At 38.2% G+C, this 19,942-nt stretch overlaps 1 protein-coding gene across 1 annotated transcript in view; it reads left to right on the forward strand.

Moving 5' to 3' along the window:
• tnn (tenascin N) overlaps positions 1-19,942 on the forward strand; it is a 68,389-nt gene extending 48,447 nt beyond the window's left edge. The window contains exons 9-19 of the mRNA XM_057856453.1: positions 1,228-1,491; positions 1,950-2,213; positions 2,308-2,571; positions 4,900-5,163; positions 8,120-8,250; positions 8,929-9,067; positions 9,147-9,298; positions 12,885-12,981; positions 13,073-13,237; positions 13,694-13,857; positions 16,793-19,942. Of these exons, the coding sequence (XP_057712436.1) occupies positions 1,228-1,491; positions 1,950-2,213; positions 2,308-2,571; positions 4,900-5,163; positions 8,120-8,250; positions 8,929-9,067; positions 9,147-9,298; positions 12,885-12,981; positions 13,073-13,237; positions 13,694-13,857; positions 16,793-16,936 (2,048 nt within the window). The 3' untranslated portion in view covers positions 16,937-19,942. The remainder of the gene's footprint in view (positions 1-1,227; positions 1,492-1,949; positions 2,214-2,307; positions 2,572-4,899; positions 5,164-8,119; positions 8,251-8,928; positions 9,068-9,146; positions 9,299-12,884; positions 12,982-13,072; positions 13,238-13,693; positions 13,858-16,792) is intronic.

The following is a 19,942-nucleotide window of genomic DNA, read 5'->3' on the forward strand; positions in this document are numbered from 1 at the left end:
TTTGAGAAACAGGGAAATATTTAATTCACCAGCCGTTATCACTTGCTAATCACTTCGAGCCTTTCGCAGCTGACTTTCGGTAGTCAAGCTCAGGGCATTAGCTGTGGTTCTTCAGCATCATCAATAATCATTTTTTATTCTACAAGCATCCAGATGAAGATTGCAAACCTATTGCCAGACTAGCTCACCCTTTCAGGTCTAGATGAACACTTCCATCACGTCAGCAGTTGGTGTCCTTGACCGCAGGTTCCTGGCAAAGAGGTGGTAAATTTTACTCACATGCTGCTTGCAAAACAGAGATGCACACTGTCACATATGGAATTGATATTGGTGGTGACGCAACTCCATATTTCGTTTCTGCCACATTGTGAATCTGAATGGGTGGTTGGACATGTGTAATAAATGCAAGCATTAGCATCATTGCTACCAACTCAGGTGTATCTGAGCACAACATTTTCTAAAGCTTCCAACATAACAAGGCAGGAAACTAGCTCTGTGTTATAAAATTAGCCCAAAAAGATCCTGCAATCCAAGTAGCTAGTTAGCTGGTTGAGTTCCTAATTTTTGTTTCCAATGTACATGAGAGTGACCAAAGATTCCGCTTTCCAGATAATTTATGGAATCTGCCAAACATCGTATGACAGATTGATTTATGAGACCTTCAATAAAACCACAACGGAATGTACTGTATAGTATGTGATTTTATAACCTCCTGTTGTCCAAAAATTCATGTGCAGAATGATTAATGGCCCATCATAAAGTAATGTTCTGAATTTTAATACCACCTGTTGTTAAAAAAAACAAATCAAAGGGTAGCTGAAATAAACAAATACTAGAGATAATACACACCTTTAAAACATTCAAATGGCATCTAGCTTTCACTAATTATCTTTTTGACAGTTTTGCCATTTAATTATTCATTCATTCATTTTCCATACCGCTTATCCTCGCGAGGGTTGCGGAGGTGCTGGAGCCTGATCATGAATTAATCGAGAATCAATTACACACATAGGCATTAAGTGTGCATCTGGATTTGTTCAACTGTGTTTTTTGTGACAGTTTTAATATTTTATCGAAGGTTGACATAGATGAATCAGGGGTCATTAATCAACCACCATTTTCTGAGACTACAAAGTATTTCTCTCATATGAGACATGGGATACCATCAGATATCCTTTTAAATTATCCACATAATTTTTTACATTCTTCTTACTTGCACCTCAACAGACATCGATGCTCCAGCGAACCTGATTACCACTCAGGTAACAGAAGATACCGCAATGCTTTCTTGGGACCCGGTTCAGGCCCATATTGAAGGCTATATGTTGACGTACACCTCGGATGCGGGCTCCAGTGGCGAGATCCCGGTCGGGCGCGACATGACTTCATATAGGCTGGTTGGTCTGAAGCCTGGTGTGGTCTATACCATAAATATCTGGGCGTTCAGTGGGGACAAGGTCAGCAGGAAGAGTTTCACAACGGCTGAGACAGGTAGACTTTGAATGATTTCGTTAGAACTTCAACAATAACTGTTTTATAACCTTACAACTCTTCCATTTGCTTACTAACCTGCTTCTTCTCTATCAGAGATGGATGGTCCAACTAACCTCTTGGCCCAGGGAGTAACAGAGAGCAGCTTCAGGGTGTCTTGGGAAGGTGTCCAGGCAGAAATCGACGGCTACGTGATAAGCTACCGTTCTCCTGATGGCTCAAGCGAGGAAATCCCAGTTGGGCCTAATAGTAACAGTTACACATTAAAAGGCTTGAGGCCTGGAATCATTTATACAGTCTACGTCTGGGCTGTCAAGGGCAACAAAGCCAGCAGGAAGGTCTCAACGCGAACAGGAACAGGTCTTCATTATGACTTACCTCACCACATGAATACGTAATAACTAACCATCCAAAACTTGTTTTTTGAGTAAAGCTTATCTATTAACTTTATCCTCTAGAATTGGATGCTCCTTCTAACATCTTAGCCCATGATGAGACAGAGAGCAGCTTCAGGGTATCATGGGAAAGCGTCCAGGCAGAAATAGACGGCTATGTACTAAAGTACCGCTCTCCTGATGGCTCGAGCGAGGAAATCCCAGTTGGGCCTCATGTTAGCACTTACACAATAAGTGGTTTGAGGCCCGGAGTCGTCTATACAGTTCGTATCTGGGCTGTCAAGGGAGATAAAGCCAGCAGGAAGGTCTCAACACAAGCAGAGACAGGTCTTCAATGTGACTTCCTAATATCTATGCTCTATACATAACCTTGTACTGCTTAGTGTATGAGTAAAGCTTTTCTACTTACATTCTCCTCTAGGACTCGATGCGCCTACTAACTTCAGAGCCAATGATGAGACAGAAAGTAGCGTCAGAGTATCATGGGATGGTGTCCAGGCAGAAATAGAAGGCTACGTCCTCACCTACACGTCCTCAGAGGGGTCGAGTGGTGAAATATCTCTGGGACCAGACGCCACTTCCTACAGCTTGACAGGACTGAGACCAGGTGTGATCTACACCGTCTACATCTGGGCCATCAAGGGAAACAAAGTCAGCAGGAAGGTTTCAACACAAGCAGAAACAGGTGTCAAAAGCTGATTCTCCAAAACCCTTCTTATACTTGTATTAGCAACATGTTTTTCTTAGGTTGACACAGCTCTACTGGATACTTGTCGATGTCATTTGGGTGAAGTCGTTGGTCAAGCATATGCGTCCTCTCAGTCAAAGCAAATTTAAGAAAGAATAGAATTGAATCAAGTAAGCTGGTACTGTGAAATTGGAAAATTGGATCCTACAAATGTGTTCAGCAATTATTTTTGTTCAAAATAAGAGTCAAAAACCTGAAATGTGACTCAGTAGTGTACAAGGGTCTGCTTTAGTTTTCCCAATACAGTCAATACGTCTGACATGCTTGCAGTCAGATGCCCTATGTTCAATCACGTGGCGTGTTATAAGCGCCATAAAAAAAATGAACTATTTCACATTATGTCAAGGTCACTCAAAAGCACTTTTTATTTGGCACCAATAGATTCTGAAAAACTGAAGATATGATCTTTTCATTTCATGGTGGGAAATATACAGTGGGGCAAATAAGTATTTAGTCAACCACTAATTGTGCAAGTTCTCCCACTTGAAAATATTAGAGAGGCCTGTAATTGTCAACATGGGTAAACCTAAAACATGAGAGACAGAATGTGGGAAAAAAAAAAACAAAAAAAAAAAAACAGAAAATCCCAGTTTTATTTTTAAAGAATTTATTTGCAAATCATGGTGGAAAATAAGTATTCGGTCAATATCAAAAGTTCATCTCAATACTTTGTTATGTACCCTTTGTTGGCAATAACGGAGGCCAAACGTTTTCTGTAACTCTTCACAAGCTTTTCACACACTGTTGCTGGTATTTTGTCCCATTCCTCCATGCAGATCTCCTCTAGAGCAGTGATGTTTTGGGGCTGTCGTTGTGCAAAATAGACTTTCAACTCCCTCCTCACCCCGTGGTGTCAAAATGATAACAAGAACGGTGAGCAAAAATCCCAGAACCACGCGGGGGGACCTAGTGAATGACCTAAAGAGAGCTGGGACCACAGTAACAAAGGCTACTATCAGTAACACAATGTGCCGCCAGGGACTCAAATCCTGCACTGCCAGACGTGTCCCCCAGTTGAAGAAAGTATTCGTCCAGGCCCGTCTGCGGTTTGCTAGAAGTATTTGGATGATCCAGAAGAGGACTGGGAGAATGTGTTATGGTCAGATGAAACCAAAAAAGAACTTTTTGGTAATAACACAGGTCCTCATGTTTGGAGGAAAATGAATTCTGAATTGCACCATACGCACTGTGATGCATGGGGGTGGAAACATCATGCTTTGGGGCTGTTTTTCTGCATAGGGACCAAGACAACTGATCTGTGTAAAGGAAAGAATGAATGGGGCCATGTATCGAGAGATTTTCAGTGAAAATCTCCTTCCATCAGCAAGCGCATTGAAGATGAGACGTGGCTGGGTCTTTCAGCACGACAATGATCTCAAACACACAGCCAGGGCAACAAAGGAGTGGCTTCGTAAGAAGCATTTTAAGGTCCTGGAGTGGCCTAGCCAGTCTCCAGATCTCAACCCCATAGAAAATCTGTGGAGGGAGTTGAAAGTCCGTGTTACCCAACCACAGCCACAAAACATCACTGTTCTAGAGGAGATCTGCATGGAGGAATGGGTCAAAATACCAGCAACAGTGTGGGAAAAGCTGGTGAAGAGTTACAGAAAACGTTTGGCCTCCTTTATTGCCAACAAAGGGTACATAACAAAGTATTAAGATGAACTTTTGGTATTGACCAAATACTTATTTTCCACCATGATTTGCAAATAAATTATTTAAAAATCAAACAATGTGATTCCCTGTTGTTGTTTTTTTTCCCACATTCTGTCTCTCATGGTTGAGGTTTACCCATGTTGACAATTACAGGCCTCTCTAATATTTTCAAGTGGAAGAACTTGCACAATTAGTGGTTGACTAAATACTTATTTGCCCCACTGTATTTTCTCCACTAGGGCAGTTATGCTTTTTGGCCTTGTGATGTTTCATTTCTGTAGATTTTTCTAATTAGTTCTTCTAGATTCTTTTCTTTTTGTGTGTGTGTGTATTTTCTGGCCTAATATGGTCATGTAATAGGTTGTAGTACAGAATAATAATAACAGTTCAGCAAATATTTTTTTTTACTAGTACTTGAGTAACGTTTTTTGGATAACTATTTTTCCTTTTAGTTGAATAATGTTTAGAACTAACGCTTTTACTTGAGTAAAAATTGTGGCTATTTTACCCCCCTCTGCTAATACAGTACTAATGTTTCTTGAAACAGAACTACTTGTAGAGCCCCTTTACCATGTATAATATACCACATCTACTGAAATCTTGTTCTAGAACTTGATGATCCTGCAAACCCTTTAACCCAAGACCAAACGGAGAGCAGCTTCAGAGTGTCCTGGGAAGGCGTCCAGGCGGAAATCGATGGCTATGTCCTCACCCACAGTTCCTCGGAGGGCTCCAGTGGGGAAATCCGCGTTGGTGCCGAGAGCAATTCTTACAGTCTGAGTGGTTTGAGGCCCGGTGTCGTTTACACAGTCTACATTTGGGCTGTCAAAGGAGGCAGAAGCAGCAGGAAGATCTCCGTCCAAGCTGAGACAGGTTGAGTCAACATAAATAATTTCTATTCGACAAAATGAAGGGATTGTTTTGGTATTGTGTTAATTGGAATGAAAACTTTCACAAGTCGAATTGACCACTTATACTGTCACTAATACAAAGGTGGGCGTTCGATTGCTCAAAAAAACACTTTTCACAAGGAAAATATTCCACATTCATTTGCAAAATCCTCAGGAAGTAGCAAAATCCTTTATTTTGGCAGGGCAGGCTTCTCTGAGGCTAAATACTGTAGGTTCTGTAGTTCAGTATGGGTCAGAAATAGTGGCACTGGGTGAGGATGGCTTAGAACAAATGTATCTTTGTGTGAAACACGTGTGAAGTGGAAAGTTCAAACTTAGCTGTTTTCATTAGTGTGTAAATGTGTAGCCTCAGTTATGGATTATAAGCAGGGTTCCGTGAAAACCACCAACCATTAATGGTCACGCAAGAAAATATACACAAGCGAGAGATGTTTGGATGTGTTCCTAAATACATCAATTAATTCTGTCATATAGCATTACAAATATATATATTGTGCCCACAGATGTCTTCACCCTTACATTTTTATTTATTTATTTTTAATCCTAATGTATCATTTATTTCCCTTTATTTCTTCTTCTGAATAATGAGTTGCCATTTTGGGTGCCTTGAAAATAACCAATTATTGAAAGGAGAAGTTTTATATATTTTGAAGGTGCCACTCTAGCTAAAGAATTGGCCCAAATGTGCTAACTAACTAATAGACATGCTATACACATGGCTGATAATTCATTGGGAAACTTTATGTATTATGTCTAAATAGGTATGTGCCGTTATGAGATTCTAATGGTATGATAAGCGTAAGCAAAAATATCACGGCAATTAAAGCTCTAAAATGTGTTACGTTGCGATATCTGGGTTAAAAAAAATTTTTTTTTTCATTGCACAGGATTTTAATTTTTTCAAACATATTAGTAAATTGGAACATAAGAATAGTTAAAATCAAGAATAATAAAATAAAAAATAAAAAAAACAAAAACAAAAAAACAAACCTGAAATATTCTAATGCAGTCCTTTAGGTGAGTCTAAACCCACAGCCACAACTCAACATTATTACTGTCAGAACAAAAATAATTGAATTCTTTTTTCATAAACAGCACTTGTGTATGACTCGTATCATGTTCACGTTATACACACACTCTCTTTCTCAACACAGACCGCTGCCAGAGAGAAAAAACACACGTTTTACCACTGCTAGACACACTAAACACGCTGGAGTTACTAACCTTTAATTTTGTATAAAATTTATACATAAATGTGAAATCATACTAGAAGTATTGCCGGCAGCCATCCTCCGCAAGCATGTTTTACATGTCAGTTGGCCCTCCTCTAAGTCGCGGCCGTCTGTAACTTTTCTGTAGCTGAAGTATTTCCATACGAGCCATTTCGTTTTCTTCGATGGGGGAAAAAGTTCAGAAGTTTCACCTCCTCCTGCCATCGTGTAGCTCAGCTCACTCACTGACACTGAGCAACAACCGGTGGGGGAGGGCTGAGCCTTACAGCTGCAAGCGAGGGATTTCTCCATGCATTTTTTGGACATAAAATATAGCTAATACGTTAGGGACGTTATGACGGAAAATTTTTGCGGTTTTGAAACCTTGACGTTTTCATACCAAAGTATGAAACGGTAATTGGCACATGCCTACTTGTAAATAACTACCAGCTATAGTATTATATTCAGCTACCATTAATATCTTATATTGGATAATATTTTAATAAATATATTATTATTCTCATCATTAAAATTAATCTTTTCCTGGAAAATCCATCCACTGCAAATTTCAATAATCACTGTTAGCCCTCCCAGTCAAAACTGATTGGACGTGTTTGGTGGGGCTCGCGCGCAGCTGGATGTGATTGGGTGCGCTCGGGTGGGGGGGGGGTCCCGGTGCCGGGATTGGCGATGGGGCGGCGTAGGGTCGGTTGCCAACGGGCTTACACTCACAAGGGATTCACACAATTACTGGTATTCTAGATCACAGAGCTGATTTGTGTACACTCTACCCCTCCCAATCACTTAGCTTATAGACTCCCCAACCCCTCTCCCCTTCTTTCCCTGGACAACAGGCCCCGCACATGGTGTCAGTCAGAAACACATCTAGCTGACGATTGCACCAACATATTCATAGTTAGTGAAGGCGTTCAATGTATTTCTTGTTATTTTTGTTTCTTTTCTTTCTTTTCTTGTGTTTCTTTTTTCTTTTCTTTTCTTTTCTTCTGTTTCCCGATAACCCCTTCCTGTTCGCATTTTTATCATAATAAACGAGGTATGTTGAATGATCACAATGGGAGTATGTCATACTCTCAATGTGAAACAATAAAACTGTTCAGACCATCCGGACACTTAGACTTCCATTCTCCGCGTCAAACAGGTGAACAGGACAGGTTTAAAAAAAAAAAAAAAAAAAAAAAAAAAAAAAAAAAAAAAAAGGATTGGACGTCAATAGCCGTTAATGGCAGCCAATGAGCCAATGACTCCAAATAACCCATAAGTGTAATTATTAGTGTGACATGTTGGTTACAAATCATTCTTATACCTGTCTCTCATCCTAGAATGAGCCGCCAGTTGACCCAAATGTTGCCGCACTGTAAAAATGAACTACACTATAATTACCTGAGTCCATGTGCATGTGTCAAACAAATTAGCTTAGTATTTATTTTCAAACAGGACAGGCTAATTGCTGGTTCATCCGCACAAAGCAAATGAAAACCATGCACGCAGATAATTGTCAGCTTTAGTTCCAAACATCAAGTAGAGAAAGACACGAGGCAAAATGCGCTTGACTACTTGCACACTAGACAAATGGTCTTCATTGGCAATTTCAAGCTTTGCAATCCCCTAAATCCAAACTAATTAACTCCAGTACTCCCTACCAGCATGAATGAGCATTCATGTGGTCCGCTGTGATTCAACTGACAGAAATCGACACTCCGAGGGACCTCCGGGCTCTGAGTGTCACCACTGAGTCGGCCATGTTGACCTGGACTGCTCCTTTGGCTGACATTGAGGGCTACATCCTAACCTACAGGGATGAGGATGGCAACATGGAAGTGAGTTGAACCTAGAGACACATAAAGGCAATACTAAAAATAATACAATTACTGTGAATACTCTTAAAGGGAACACTTTACATGGCATAGGTTTGTCTCCTTTAATGCAAATGTTTATAAGTGAACGTATTCAAAAGGTTAGCGTGCCTTACTATACAGTACGTCCTTTTTAATGAAGTCTGTGCAAGGCTGCCCTCTTGTGGTCGTAAAGAAAAAAATCCAGAGAGTCCAGACAGATTTATTAATCAATTATTGCGTCAACCAGTAGTTGGGATAGACCCATTATTTTGCCATGAATAATAAAGTAGACATATAATGCAGTTGGTTCGTTAAATATTAAAATTTTCACTTTTTATCAAATGTCCGTGATCCGCTTCTATCCAAATACCCCGAGGATGGAGAATTCAAACCCAAATTACAGACCATATTTCTTGCCCTGCGTTATCCAAATGCAAGTCAGCAGTTCACTGTGTGTTCATGTCATCATCATGTGCTGCTGTTACACCACCGCAGGGAAGAAGTGCTTGCTCACACAAATAGTTTCTGAAAGAGGATAGCATAAGATTTACTTGTTTCTTTAATGTAACATTTGATGTGTGGGTGGATATTGCAGAGGATGCTGTGTAAAAATAACACAGACTAAATACTGGCCAGTAATCTGTTGTATTGTGTTTTCAGACTGTTGAAAAGCAGCTCAGAGCCAGAGAGACCAGCTTTGCCATATCCGGCCTCCTGATGGGGAAGAGATACATAGTCAGCATCATAGCTTACAGAGGCAACAAGAGGAGCAAAGTGGTTGAAACCAGCTTCAAAACGGGTGCGCATACATTATAATTCAAGCATGGGTTGCGTTGAATCCCATTCATGTTTTTGACCCTTCTTTATCTATTCTGTAGTTGGCCTGCTCCACCCCTACCCCATGGACTGTTTTCAGATTATGAAAAATGGCTTTAAGAAGAGTGGCATCTACACTGTGTACATCAATAATGTTAACTCCAATCCAATAGAGGCATACTGCGACATGGATACTGATGGAGGCGGCTGGCTGGTACACACACTCTCTCTCACTCGCTCTCATTTTTTTCTCTTTCATTATTATTATTATATAAAATATATAAATACCTCGAGCAAAACAGAAAATGGATGAGTGGGTTGGTTAGACAGGTGACATATACTGTAAGTGCATACATAATTGCTATATTACTTCAGTTTAAAGAGGAAGAAAGTCTAGGCAAATTTGCCGGAGTCGACTTTCTCTTTTTACAGGTCATTTAACCCTCCTTTTACATCGACGGGTCAAAATCACCAGTTGTTCTGCCAAAATGTCTACACCGGCGAATCTGACACCCAAAGTGCTACTGTGCACTTTCGGCTTGTTTTCTTTAGATGCATACAGGAAGCTCGAACTAAAACATGCCTTAAGAAAATACTTAATGTAGTAAAGTGATCCCTCGTTTTTGCGTTTAATGTGGACCAGAACCCGCTGCAATAAATGAAAAGTAGTGCCCCACACAAAAAAAAACAAAAAAACTTTTTGGGGTGCGGGGCGTTAATTTTCACTTATTTAGGTGTTCAATGTATTTATGTTACTGTCCCACCGAATTGTTTTTAAACAGGAAGAAAGCAGAAAAAGGCTTTCCTTTATTAAATGCTTCATTGAGTGAGTCCATTCAAATCCAAAGCTGCTCGCTTACACAAAATGAGTTGCCACAGCGACGGTTTAACAAGTTAAATGATAATTGACGCATGACGCACTTTGAAGCTCGGTTCTCTGGCAACATCAAGCATCAACGTCTGTCAGTCATTGAGAGGGAGGGAGGGAGACTCCGCAATCAGCTCGGTACAGCTCATCTGTTTTTTTTTTTGTTTTTTTTTAATTAATTGAAAAAAATCTGCAATGGACTGAGGGAAGTAGCGAGGGATCACTGTAATATCAAATAAGGGTGGTTTAAATACTTTACGTGACTATTGTGGTCAACAGATCAACACTCTGCTTTAAAGCTACCACAAGAAAACACAATGCTTAAAAAGTATGAGAGGGGAATACATGCAAAAAGTATTTTGAGGCGATTAAAAGTTGATAAAAAACTCCATAAAAACAAAAATGGTAAATACTCGCCGCTTTTAACCGATGGGCGCATGCGTGTGCAAGCGCACTGGGCATTGTGTAGAACATCTCGCCGCATCGGAAGGAATTGTAGAATACAGATTAAAATTTTAACACATCTTTTAAAGTGAAATTGACCATCTACCCCCTCATTTTAAATATTTTAATTTTTATTTCTAAAAAAAAAATGTAACACATATTTTACAGTGAAAGTAATAGTGTTGTTATTTCATATACAGTATATATTTTTTTATGGTTACTCATAGAGGTCAAATTGACCCATCTTTTTGTAAAAATATAGGTATTTTGGGGTATTACACGTGCTCTGCTTGCCTTAATGAAGGTTAGTGGCACATGTTTACAATTAGATTAAAGTTTTGAAAAATTCATTTTCTGTCATGTTTAACGTTAAAATTTCATTGCTGCGTCCGATCCATTTTAACTGGGAGGGGCAAATGACGTCAATCGCCATCAATGAGTCTGAGCTTAATTTATAAATATTTTTTCGAAACTTGCACATTGTCATTCCTAGGGTCAAATTGACCCAAAAAATCTCGTGTGACAGGAGGGTTAATTCTCCTAAATGAACAAAAGATGACACACAATTAAAGAGCATCTGTACACGGCAAAAAAACACAAAGTCTAAAAAATAAATTCCTATCCCCTCTAGGGATGGGAATCGAAATCCGATTCCAATTCGGAACCGGTTCCTAGTGTTTCGAGGCCTCGACATCACAATGAAAAAGCCTTAACGATCCCTTTAACGAGTCCTTAAGACGCATATTGCGTTGTGACTGTCTTGTTGTCCAAACGCATCAAACTAGCATGACGCCAAGAACCACCCGCTCCAAAGTTTGGCTACACTTTACCAGGAAAGAGGGTGAAAATGAAAGGTTACGATGGTTTAGCACGAAGCACGAGCATTGCAGCCGTAAACATAACAATGACAGCACGTAGGTTCAAACGCTCGAAAGTGTGTCTTCACTTCACGAGGAAAAATTACAACAAAATGACTTGCAATCATTGCAAGGTGGAGATAACTGCAATAGACTGCACTGTGCTCACCGAGACAGCTAGCTAAACTCCGAAATGACGATACAGAAGCCGTTGGTATAATTTGCTGACTTTATTCAACCATCACTTGAAGAGTGAAACTGAAAAATAAAAATGAAACAAATCAATTTCGTCCCCAATAACAAACAGGTTTGCATCAACGTAAATCAGCGGTGATTAGCTCCTAATTCAGTCATAACAAAACAGTTAGCATGCGTTCGCTAGCATAAGCACATCATTTAAACCACTACACAACTGGATTTAAGTGTCCGATCGCGAGTTGAAACACACAACAACAACACAAGAGACGATACATACAGGCGTTGCCTCTGTAGATATTTTACAAGCATTAACAAAGAACGTAGGGTCGTCGCAGTGCTTCCCTCTCTCACTAACTCGCTCACTCGCCTTGGATGCGGCATTTCTTCTTCTTCACGTGAGCGCATTCTTCTTCGCGTGAGGAAGCGCAAGGGCGCCCCCACTTGAGCGTGAAAACACCATAAAAACTAAAATGCATGCATTTCAATATACTGGTAAATAATACGCTTTAACAGGGGTCCCCAAACTACGGCCCGCGGGCCAAATACGGCCCGCCCCGACATTTGGTCCGGCCCCCTGAACAATACCAGAGAGCTTTTTTTTTTTTCCCCTAATAGTGTTATTTATTTTCTGGCCTTTTTCTGTGAAGAACTCACAGAGGGTTATTTGGTTATTATCTATTTGATTAATAGTGTTATTATTATTAATTATTATTATATTATATTATTATTCATTCATTCATTCATTTTCCATTATTTTTATTTTATTTACTTTTGTTCCGTGAAATATCCAGAAAGGGTTATTTGATTGTGGCTTTCTGAAAAACAATATTTTTTTACATTTAGGCACTCCTGCAATCGCCACACTTTTTCGGTTACAAACTGACCCCGGCCCCTCATCAGAGAAGGGAAAAGTTATGCGGCCCTCACTGGAAAAAGTTTGGGGACCCCTGCAAGTTTAACACATATTGCTAACGGCAGACCAACGACCTGTATGCCAATATATACCAATATTTTTTATTTCTATTTGAAAAATGTTTCAGTAAAATGTTACACATTCTTGTGTATTTGCCACTTATTGCCACAGTTAATATTGAGGCTTTGGGCCTCTTTTGACCTTGTTGTGAGTTTGTAAGGTTGTGACTTCTGATTAAACAAACTCGATGGCAATCAAAACGTTTGTTCTTCTTTTTCCCCAAATTAGAATCGATAAGAGAATCGATAAAGAATCGAATCGTTAAGCAATATCGATAATGGAATCGGAATCGTAAGAATCCTATCAATTCCCATCCCTAATCCCCTCTTCATATCTCAGAGGAGAAGAGTTCATTTAGTTTACATAAAAGGGGCAGCCACTTCTTATGCATAAGTTGAAGCACAGTAATAGAACAGCAATGAACAAATACATATAATTATATTAAATATATTTCTTCAAGGTCCTGCAGCGCCGCACCACTGGCAAACTGGACTTCATGAAACGCTGGAGGCAATATGCGGCTGGTTTTGGCAACATGACTGACGAGTTTTGGATTGGTAAGGACACCAAAGACCTGTTTTTTCTGCTAAATACTGTCTTGCGAAGTCACGCAGGCCGAGCTATTCTTGTTTTGTTTGTTAATTTTAGGACTGGATAAGATATACCAGATGACCAACACGCCCATCCAGTACGAAGTGAGGTTTGATTTGGGTCTCGGTTCTGAGAGGGCCTACGCCGTCTACGACAGCTTCAAGATCGCCAGTGCCAGGCAGAAATTTGCACTCACCATTGGTAGTTACAGAGGAACAGCAGGTACACTTGAAATGTAGCTGTCATCTATAGACTCAACCGATTCAAAAGATCTACTTTAAGGTACTACCGGTATATAATTTTGAGGCCTTCATTTGTTACGTTACGCTACACTATTTGACGTGATGTTACATTAGGCTATGTTACGCAACATCATGTTTTGTTGCATTACGTTATGTTGCTATTTTTACCGAAGAATGCATGAAGAAAATGAATATATTTCGGCTTAAGGCAACAGTCAGAGTCCAATAAGCAAATTGGAAATTTCATTAGGTTTTTGTCAGCAATACAAGTTGGACATTTATAGATTTTGCTGTGTCATGTTACAATGTCTTAAAGCAACACTGCCGCGCCGATGTCGATATTCGTCCAGTGGTTCAGCAAAAAGTGATGACACAGTGAGGTTGGGAAGTATTTACTCGGGTTTGATCAATCGCGTCTGTCTTTGTCGCTCCCCAGGTGACGCCATGACCTACCACCAAGGTCGGCCCTGGACAACTATCGACTCAGATAACGACATCGCCCTAGGCAACTGCGCCCTCACGCACCGCGGGGCCTGGTGGTACAAAAACTGTCACCTGGCCAATATCAACGGCAAATGGGGGGACAACAGGCACAGTCTGGTGAGTAATCAGAGATACGCCTCGTTAACTTCATCATCTGTCAAGTAGTTCACTGCAGCCAGCATTTATGCTGCAAGTAAAGCCCTTGCTAGCCATTAATTAAGGCCTAACAACCATGTTGTGCGGCACATTTGCATAATCAGAAATAATGATATATTTTATTTCTATCCCAAAATGATTTTCAACTGCTAATTTAATATGCCCAATCGCTCGTTTATTATTTTTTGATGGATTGAAACAGTATGTTATCAAGAAACAAAACTTTATTCACAAAAGCAAATGACTTTGGTCCCTCTGTGACTCTTTTATAAAACGTCTTAGAGCAATGATTAAAAAAAAAAAAAAAAAAAAAAAAACTTGGTTGCCCTTACCTTGGTGGCACTTCTTTCTGCACAAAAACATCAGACCTACCAATTTTTACGAAAATGGGTTCACACAAATGTATTTGAGGTTAACGATCAAAGACATCCAATCTTGAGATAACACAGACACACTTGTTGGATTTTTCAAGTGTCGAAGAGAGTCAATGTATTCGTTTCCAAGCTCTTTTCAACACTTAACATGAGTAAGTAATGCCAAAAAAATAACACGTGACCTGAGGACAGATCAACAATGTCTGTTGATTTGTGTAGAAATATGAAATTGACCATATTTTGAAATAAAAAGTTTCACCTGAAAGTGTTTAAATAGCTACATTAATTAAAATGATTGTATTAAATAGTTGTTAAACTATTTTATTGTCGTTTATTATACCATTATTATTAGATTGAACTAGTGCTGTCAAATTTATTGCGTTAACAGGCGGTAATTAATTTTTTTAATTAATCACGTTAAAATATGAAATGACCCGCTCATGCATTGCCTCAAACAGATTACAATGACGCCATTATTTGCACATTGACAGCTAAGAGGCAGCGAAAGGTGAGTGGACACAGGCGTTCATTGGACTGCGCCGTTTATTGGCATAAGCTTCGGCAAGTCCTTCACAACAAACATAAGTATAATTTGGTGAAAGCACAACAAAAATAATATTCCTATCTCTCAAAAAAAATAATGTTCACAAAAAGAAAAGCGCTTCAATCTTTATTAATTAGGCCCTTTTCTCACGCAGTTAAACAACAATGCAAAGGAGAACTGGCATTCCCAATCAAAATGCTATGCAAAATATAAAACTTACTCAGACTTTGAACAAACTATTCAAACATTTCATTTAGCTCAACAAATACACTGGATGGCAAAATTTAGTCACAATATACAAACTATCAGAGGTCTTGTACCTTGTAAAGTCAGCACTCAGATGACCGTGAAGTACTAGATGAACCAGTAAACAGGGAACTACGGCGTCAGTTGAGGGACAAAACACTCTCATCAGTTTGATTTCTATGTAATTTAAAACTCGCCATTGACCACTTGTGGTGTATTTCAATCACTACCTTACGTAGGTAAAGACACTATGGAAGAACGGCAGGGAGCCCATGTGACGTCACCGCTCGGCGACATCAACAATGGCGAGCTTCTAGTTTATTTTTTGATTGAAAATTTTACAAATTTATTCAAAACAAAAACATTAAGAGGGGTTTTAATTAAGGCTGTCAAACGATTAAAATTATGAATCGAGTTAATTACAGCTTAAAAATTAATCGTAATTAATCGCAATTCAAACCATCTATAAAATATGCCATATTTTTCTGTAAATTATTGTTGGAATGGAAAGATAAGACACAAGATGGATATATACATTCAACATACGGTACATAAGTACTGTATTTGTTTATTATAACAATAAATCAACAAGATGGCATTAACATTATTAACATTCTGTTAAAGCGATCCAGGGATAGAAAGACTTGTAGTTCTTAAAAGATAAATGTTAGTACAAGTTATAGAAATTTTATATTTAAACCCCTCTTAATGTTTTCGTCTTGATAAAATTTGTAAAATTTCCAATCAAAAAATAAACTAGAAGCCCGCCATTGTCGATGTCAATAATTACTTACACAATGCTCATGGATGCTGAAGCCTAAAAAAATCAGTCGCATCCAAACGTCAGCAGAGGGCGACAAAACTCCAAAAAACGACAAGTGGACATTTCACTGTGCTGTCATTTTAATCTGTTTGAGCGGGGCATGTGCGTTAATTGCGTCAAATATTTTAACGTGATTAATTTAAAAAATTAATTACCGCCCGTTAACGCAATAATTTTGACAGCCCTAGTTTTAATACAAAATTACTACTATAACTTGTACTTATATTAATCTTTTAAGAACTGCAAGTCTTTCTATCCGTGGATCCCTTTAACAGAAAGAATGTTAATATTGTTAATGCCATCTTGTGGATTTATTGTTATAATAAACAAATACAGTACTTATGTACAGTGTGTTGAATGTATATATCCGTCTTGTGTCTTATCTTTCCATTCCAACAATAATTTACAGAAAAATATGGCATATTTTAGAGATGGTTTGAATTGCATTTAATTGCTAATAATTAATTTCCAAGCTGTGATTAACTCAATTAAAAATTGTAATCGTTTGACAGCCCTAAAATGAACATAACTATAATATTTTTTGTCTAATTCAAGTAGAATAAATTCAAGTAATGGTCAATTCAGTTTCATTTTTAAGGCACTTCAGTCATTGAATAGGTTAAGAACCACACTCCTCATACATTATGGGTATTTTCCCACATTGGAAACCTTGTGAAGATGACATGAGCAAGCAGTTGCAGAAAAGGGGAAAAAAAAACCTTGTTTGCAAACAAAATTCAAATGCTTTGTAAGGCCGCCGTCTGTCTGTTGGTTTGTGATCAAGAGGCAGAAAGCACAAGGAGAGGAAAAACTGACGAGAAAAATACAAAGAAATGATTTTTAATGTTTAAAAAAAAATGGAAATAACTTACTGACACATGCAACTTTTTTTGGATGACATATTCCTAGGGGGTGAACTGGGAGCCGTGGAAAGGCCACCTGGTGTCCTTGGACTTCACTGAGATGAAGATCCGACCAGTGGGATCGTACTCCAGCAGGAAGAGGCGCTCGTTGAAGAGCCAAAAGATCATCGTCAGTTATCAAGACAAGTAGAAGAAGCTTGCCCTTAAAGCTGTTTAAAACACTCAAATTTGGAATATCTACAGTGAACCTGCTCTCATTAGGAATTTTTAGAATTTGGTGTAAAGAAATCCCACACACGAAGCAGTAGGAAAGAGTCAAAATTTGAATGCAAAACTTTTCAACTGTGAGATGTGCTAACCACTTGACTACCATGACAAAAAAAAAAAATTGCACCAATAATTTTTAATAGCAAGCTATAGAGACTCAATTGACAGGACTAGCCATATATGACACAGTATTTTTTTTCTTTATTTCACACAACCCTAAGGACAAAATTGAAACTCCATGAGAAATTCAACACCCGTGAATACATTTTTTTTGTGGTCAAAGAAGCAAAAAATTCCAAATGAGATCAAGAAATTTGTTTAATACTGTAGCATAGACCCCTCCATCAGTTGACAAGACAACTCCCACAAATATTGCCACACCTTCCCGTAGGGGGCTGACCCAGGCAGAATGTTTAGTTGGCTTTCACTGTGACCAACTGAAACACACGCTGCGTTCTAATGCCGGATTTAGGTGGATACAGGACGAAGGTTTTACTGCATACAAGCAGGAGTGTCTCAAGAGTGATATGGTCGAGGATTTTAGGTAATTATTATATTAAATAGCACCATGAATGCACTTTGAAACGGCTTGAAATATTTGCGTAAAATGGACGATAACTGCCATTTTTTGCCTTTAACCAAGAATCTAGACTGGTTTACGTTCATATCTATAGAAATTGCGCAATTTAAGCATTTATTTCCAAGAATTTTCAACTTAAAAAGCTCTTCGTTTCGTAACAGCCACCATGTTGGATTACACGATACCGTAACTTTTGCTTGAAATATTTACATAAAAAACTGAATGATAATTGCCCGTTTTTTTTTTTTTTTAACCAAGAATCAAGGCTGTTTTACGTTCGTATCTATAAAAATTGCGCGATTTACACATTTATTTACTAGAATTTTCAATTTAAAAAGCTTTTTGTTTTGTGACGACCGCCATTTTGTAAAAAAAAAAAAAAAAAAAAATTAAGTTGCTATTTCTGGCAAATATTGCTATTGATCCTGAAAATTTTGGGGATTATCTCTGCATTTTGTGATTTTTGTGCATCTAGCATACAATATGAGAATGTTTTAGCCATCTTAAATTTTGTTATACTTCTAAAATAAATAATTAATCATGATTTTATTATGGAACGACTTTGAATTTTTTGATGCCGCTGAGACTCACATATGCCTAAGGGAGGTGCCTGTTTTGGTTTTAGGTCGCGAGTGGCTTTGGTTTTGAAAATATTTAAATTTTAAAGTTTTTCAAAATAGGCCCCCTATGGATCGGCCCCGTGTCCTGTCAACTGATAGTAAAGTCTATGACTGTAGTTAGCTAACAAAAAAGTGCTGTTGGTTTTTCTTCTAACACATTTGATTAAACTGATCTTTTTAGCACCCAACCAAGCAAAAATATCTAAGAAAAATGTAAATTGTATACCGACTGTCGGTGATTTAGTTACAAATGTTCTTTCACTGTGTGATATCTGCATCCGTGATTGACTTACGAATATTCTTTCATTGTGTGACATCTGCACACATGTAGATAAACTAGAAACTTTTTCTTTTGTGTCAAGGGAAGCAGAATTTAATTGTTCTCCCTGTTACTCGAATACCGGTAGATGATGAACAGAATCGTAGTATTGCAGTTAATACAGTGGAACCTCAGTTTTTGTGATTGATCAGTTTTAGAAATTCTGACTGAAGTGTCATACTTATCATAGGAAATAATTTATAACTAATAATTTCTTTCCAAAGAACAGTGGTGGGTAGAGTAGCCAAACATTTTACTCAAGTAGTTAGTGCTCATTAAAAAAAAAATACTCAAGCACAAGTAAAAAAGTATTTGCTGAAAAGATTTCTAAAGTAATGAATAACTGCTTACGTCCGATTTTTTTAAACAATGGTATATTTTTTTCTTAGCACAACATCATTTATACGAACAGAAAGTACTCAAATACTGTATCATCAAATTCTTAGCAGAAAAAATACACAGAAATGAAACATCACCCGTCCAAAGCACATGAGTGACCTCAGCATTTCCTACCATGGAAATAAAATGACCACATTTCCAGTTTTCCATGGTATATCATTGACAAATAAACTGGGAGAGAGCTTGAAATCCGCTCTTTCGATTTAATCTTGAGGGCAGCGGTCTATGTGAAATATCTTTTTTTATGGTGCTTTTAAGACCCCACGTGATTGAACAGGCCGGTGTCATCGTGGGACTTCTGACTGCAAGTAGCCATGTGACTTAATTGTTACTTCTGATTGCTATAATTCGGCCATGTTATTATTGTTGCGATGTCTCATCAGTGAAACTGGTAGAAAAATGGAACAACTATAGTGTAACCCGAAGTCGCAAAGTAAGAATAGCGTTTCTTCTTCACAAATCTACTTAAGTAAAAGTAAAAAGTATAGCGTGGAAAACTTCTTTAAAAACATTTTTCTCAAAAAGGAACTTAAGTAAATGTAACTGAGTAAATGTAACACATTCTACTCACCTCTGCCAGCGACGAAGACATGTTAACCTAAAAGAATGTAAACAAACATTAACAGTTAACAGTAAGATTCCTTTAATCATAGTCAAAGCGCATTATGAAATATTGTAGTTTTACAACATTTTATTTGTTCCAAGGGTGGCTTTTTTAGAAGTCACAATAAATTTTACTATGTGAATGTTGAATATACCAAAACGCATTGATGAATGTGTAAGGAGCCTGGGAACTGAATAGCTGAGTCCTGTTTTTGTATAAAAACCTAGCGGATGCATAAAACTATCTCAAGCTTCCACTGTAAATACTTTTGGACTGATTGAATTAAATTGGCTAATTTTACATGATAGAATTCTGAAAAACATGAACCAGATTCTTCCCCAATGTTTGTATTGAATTTTTATTCTTTTTTTGTATCGTTTCATTTTCTTTGAGAACAGCAGCATATT

Source organism: Corythoichthys intestinalis, chromosome 14 (genome assembly GCF_030265065.1).
Source record: "Corythoichthys intestinalis isolate RoL2023-P3 chromosome 14, ASM3026506v1, whole genome shotgun sequence".
NCBI lineage: Eukaryota > Metazoa > Chordata > Actinopteri > Syngnathiformes > Syngnathidae > Corythoichthys > Corythoichthys intestinalis.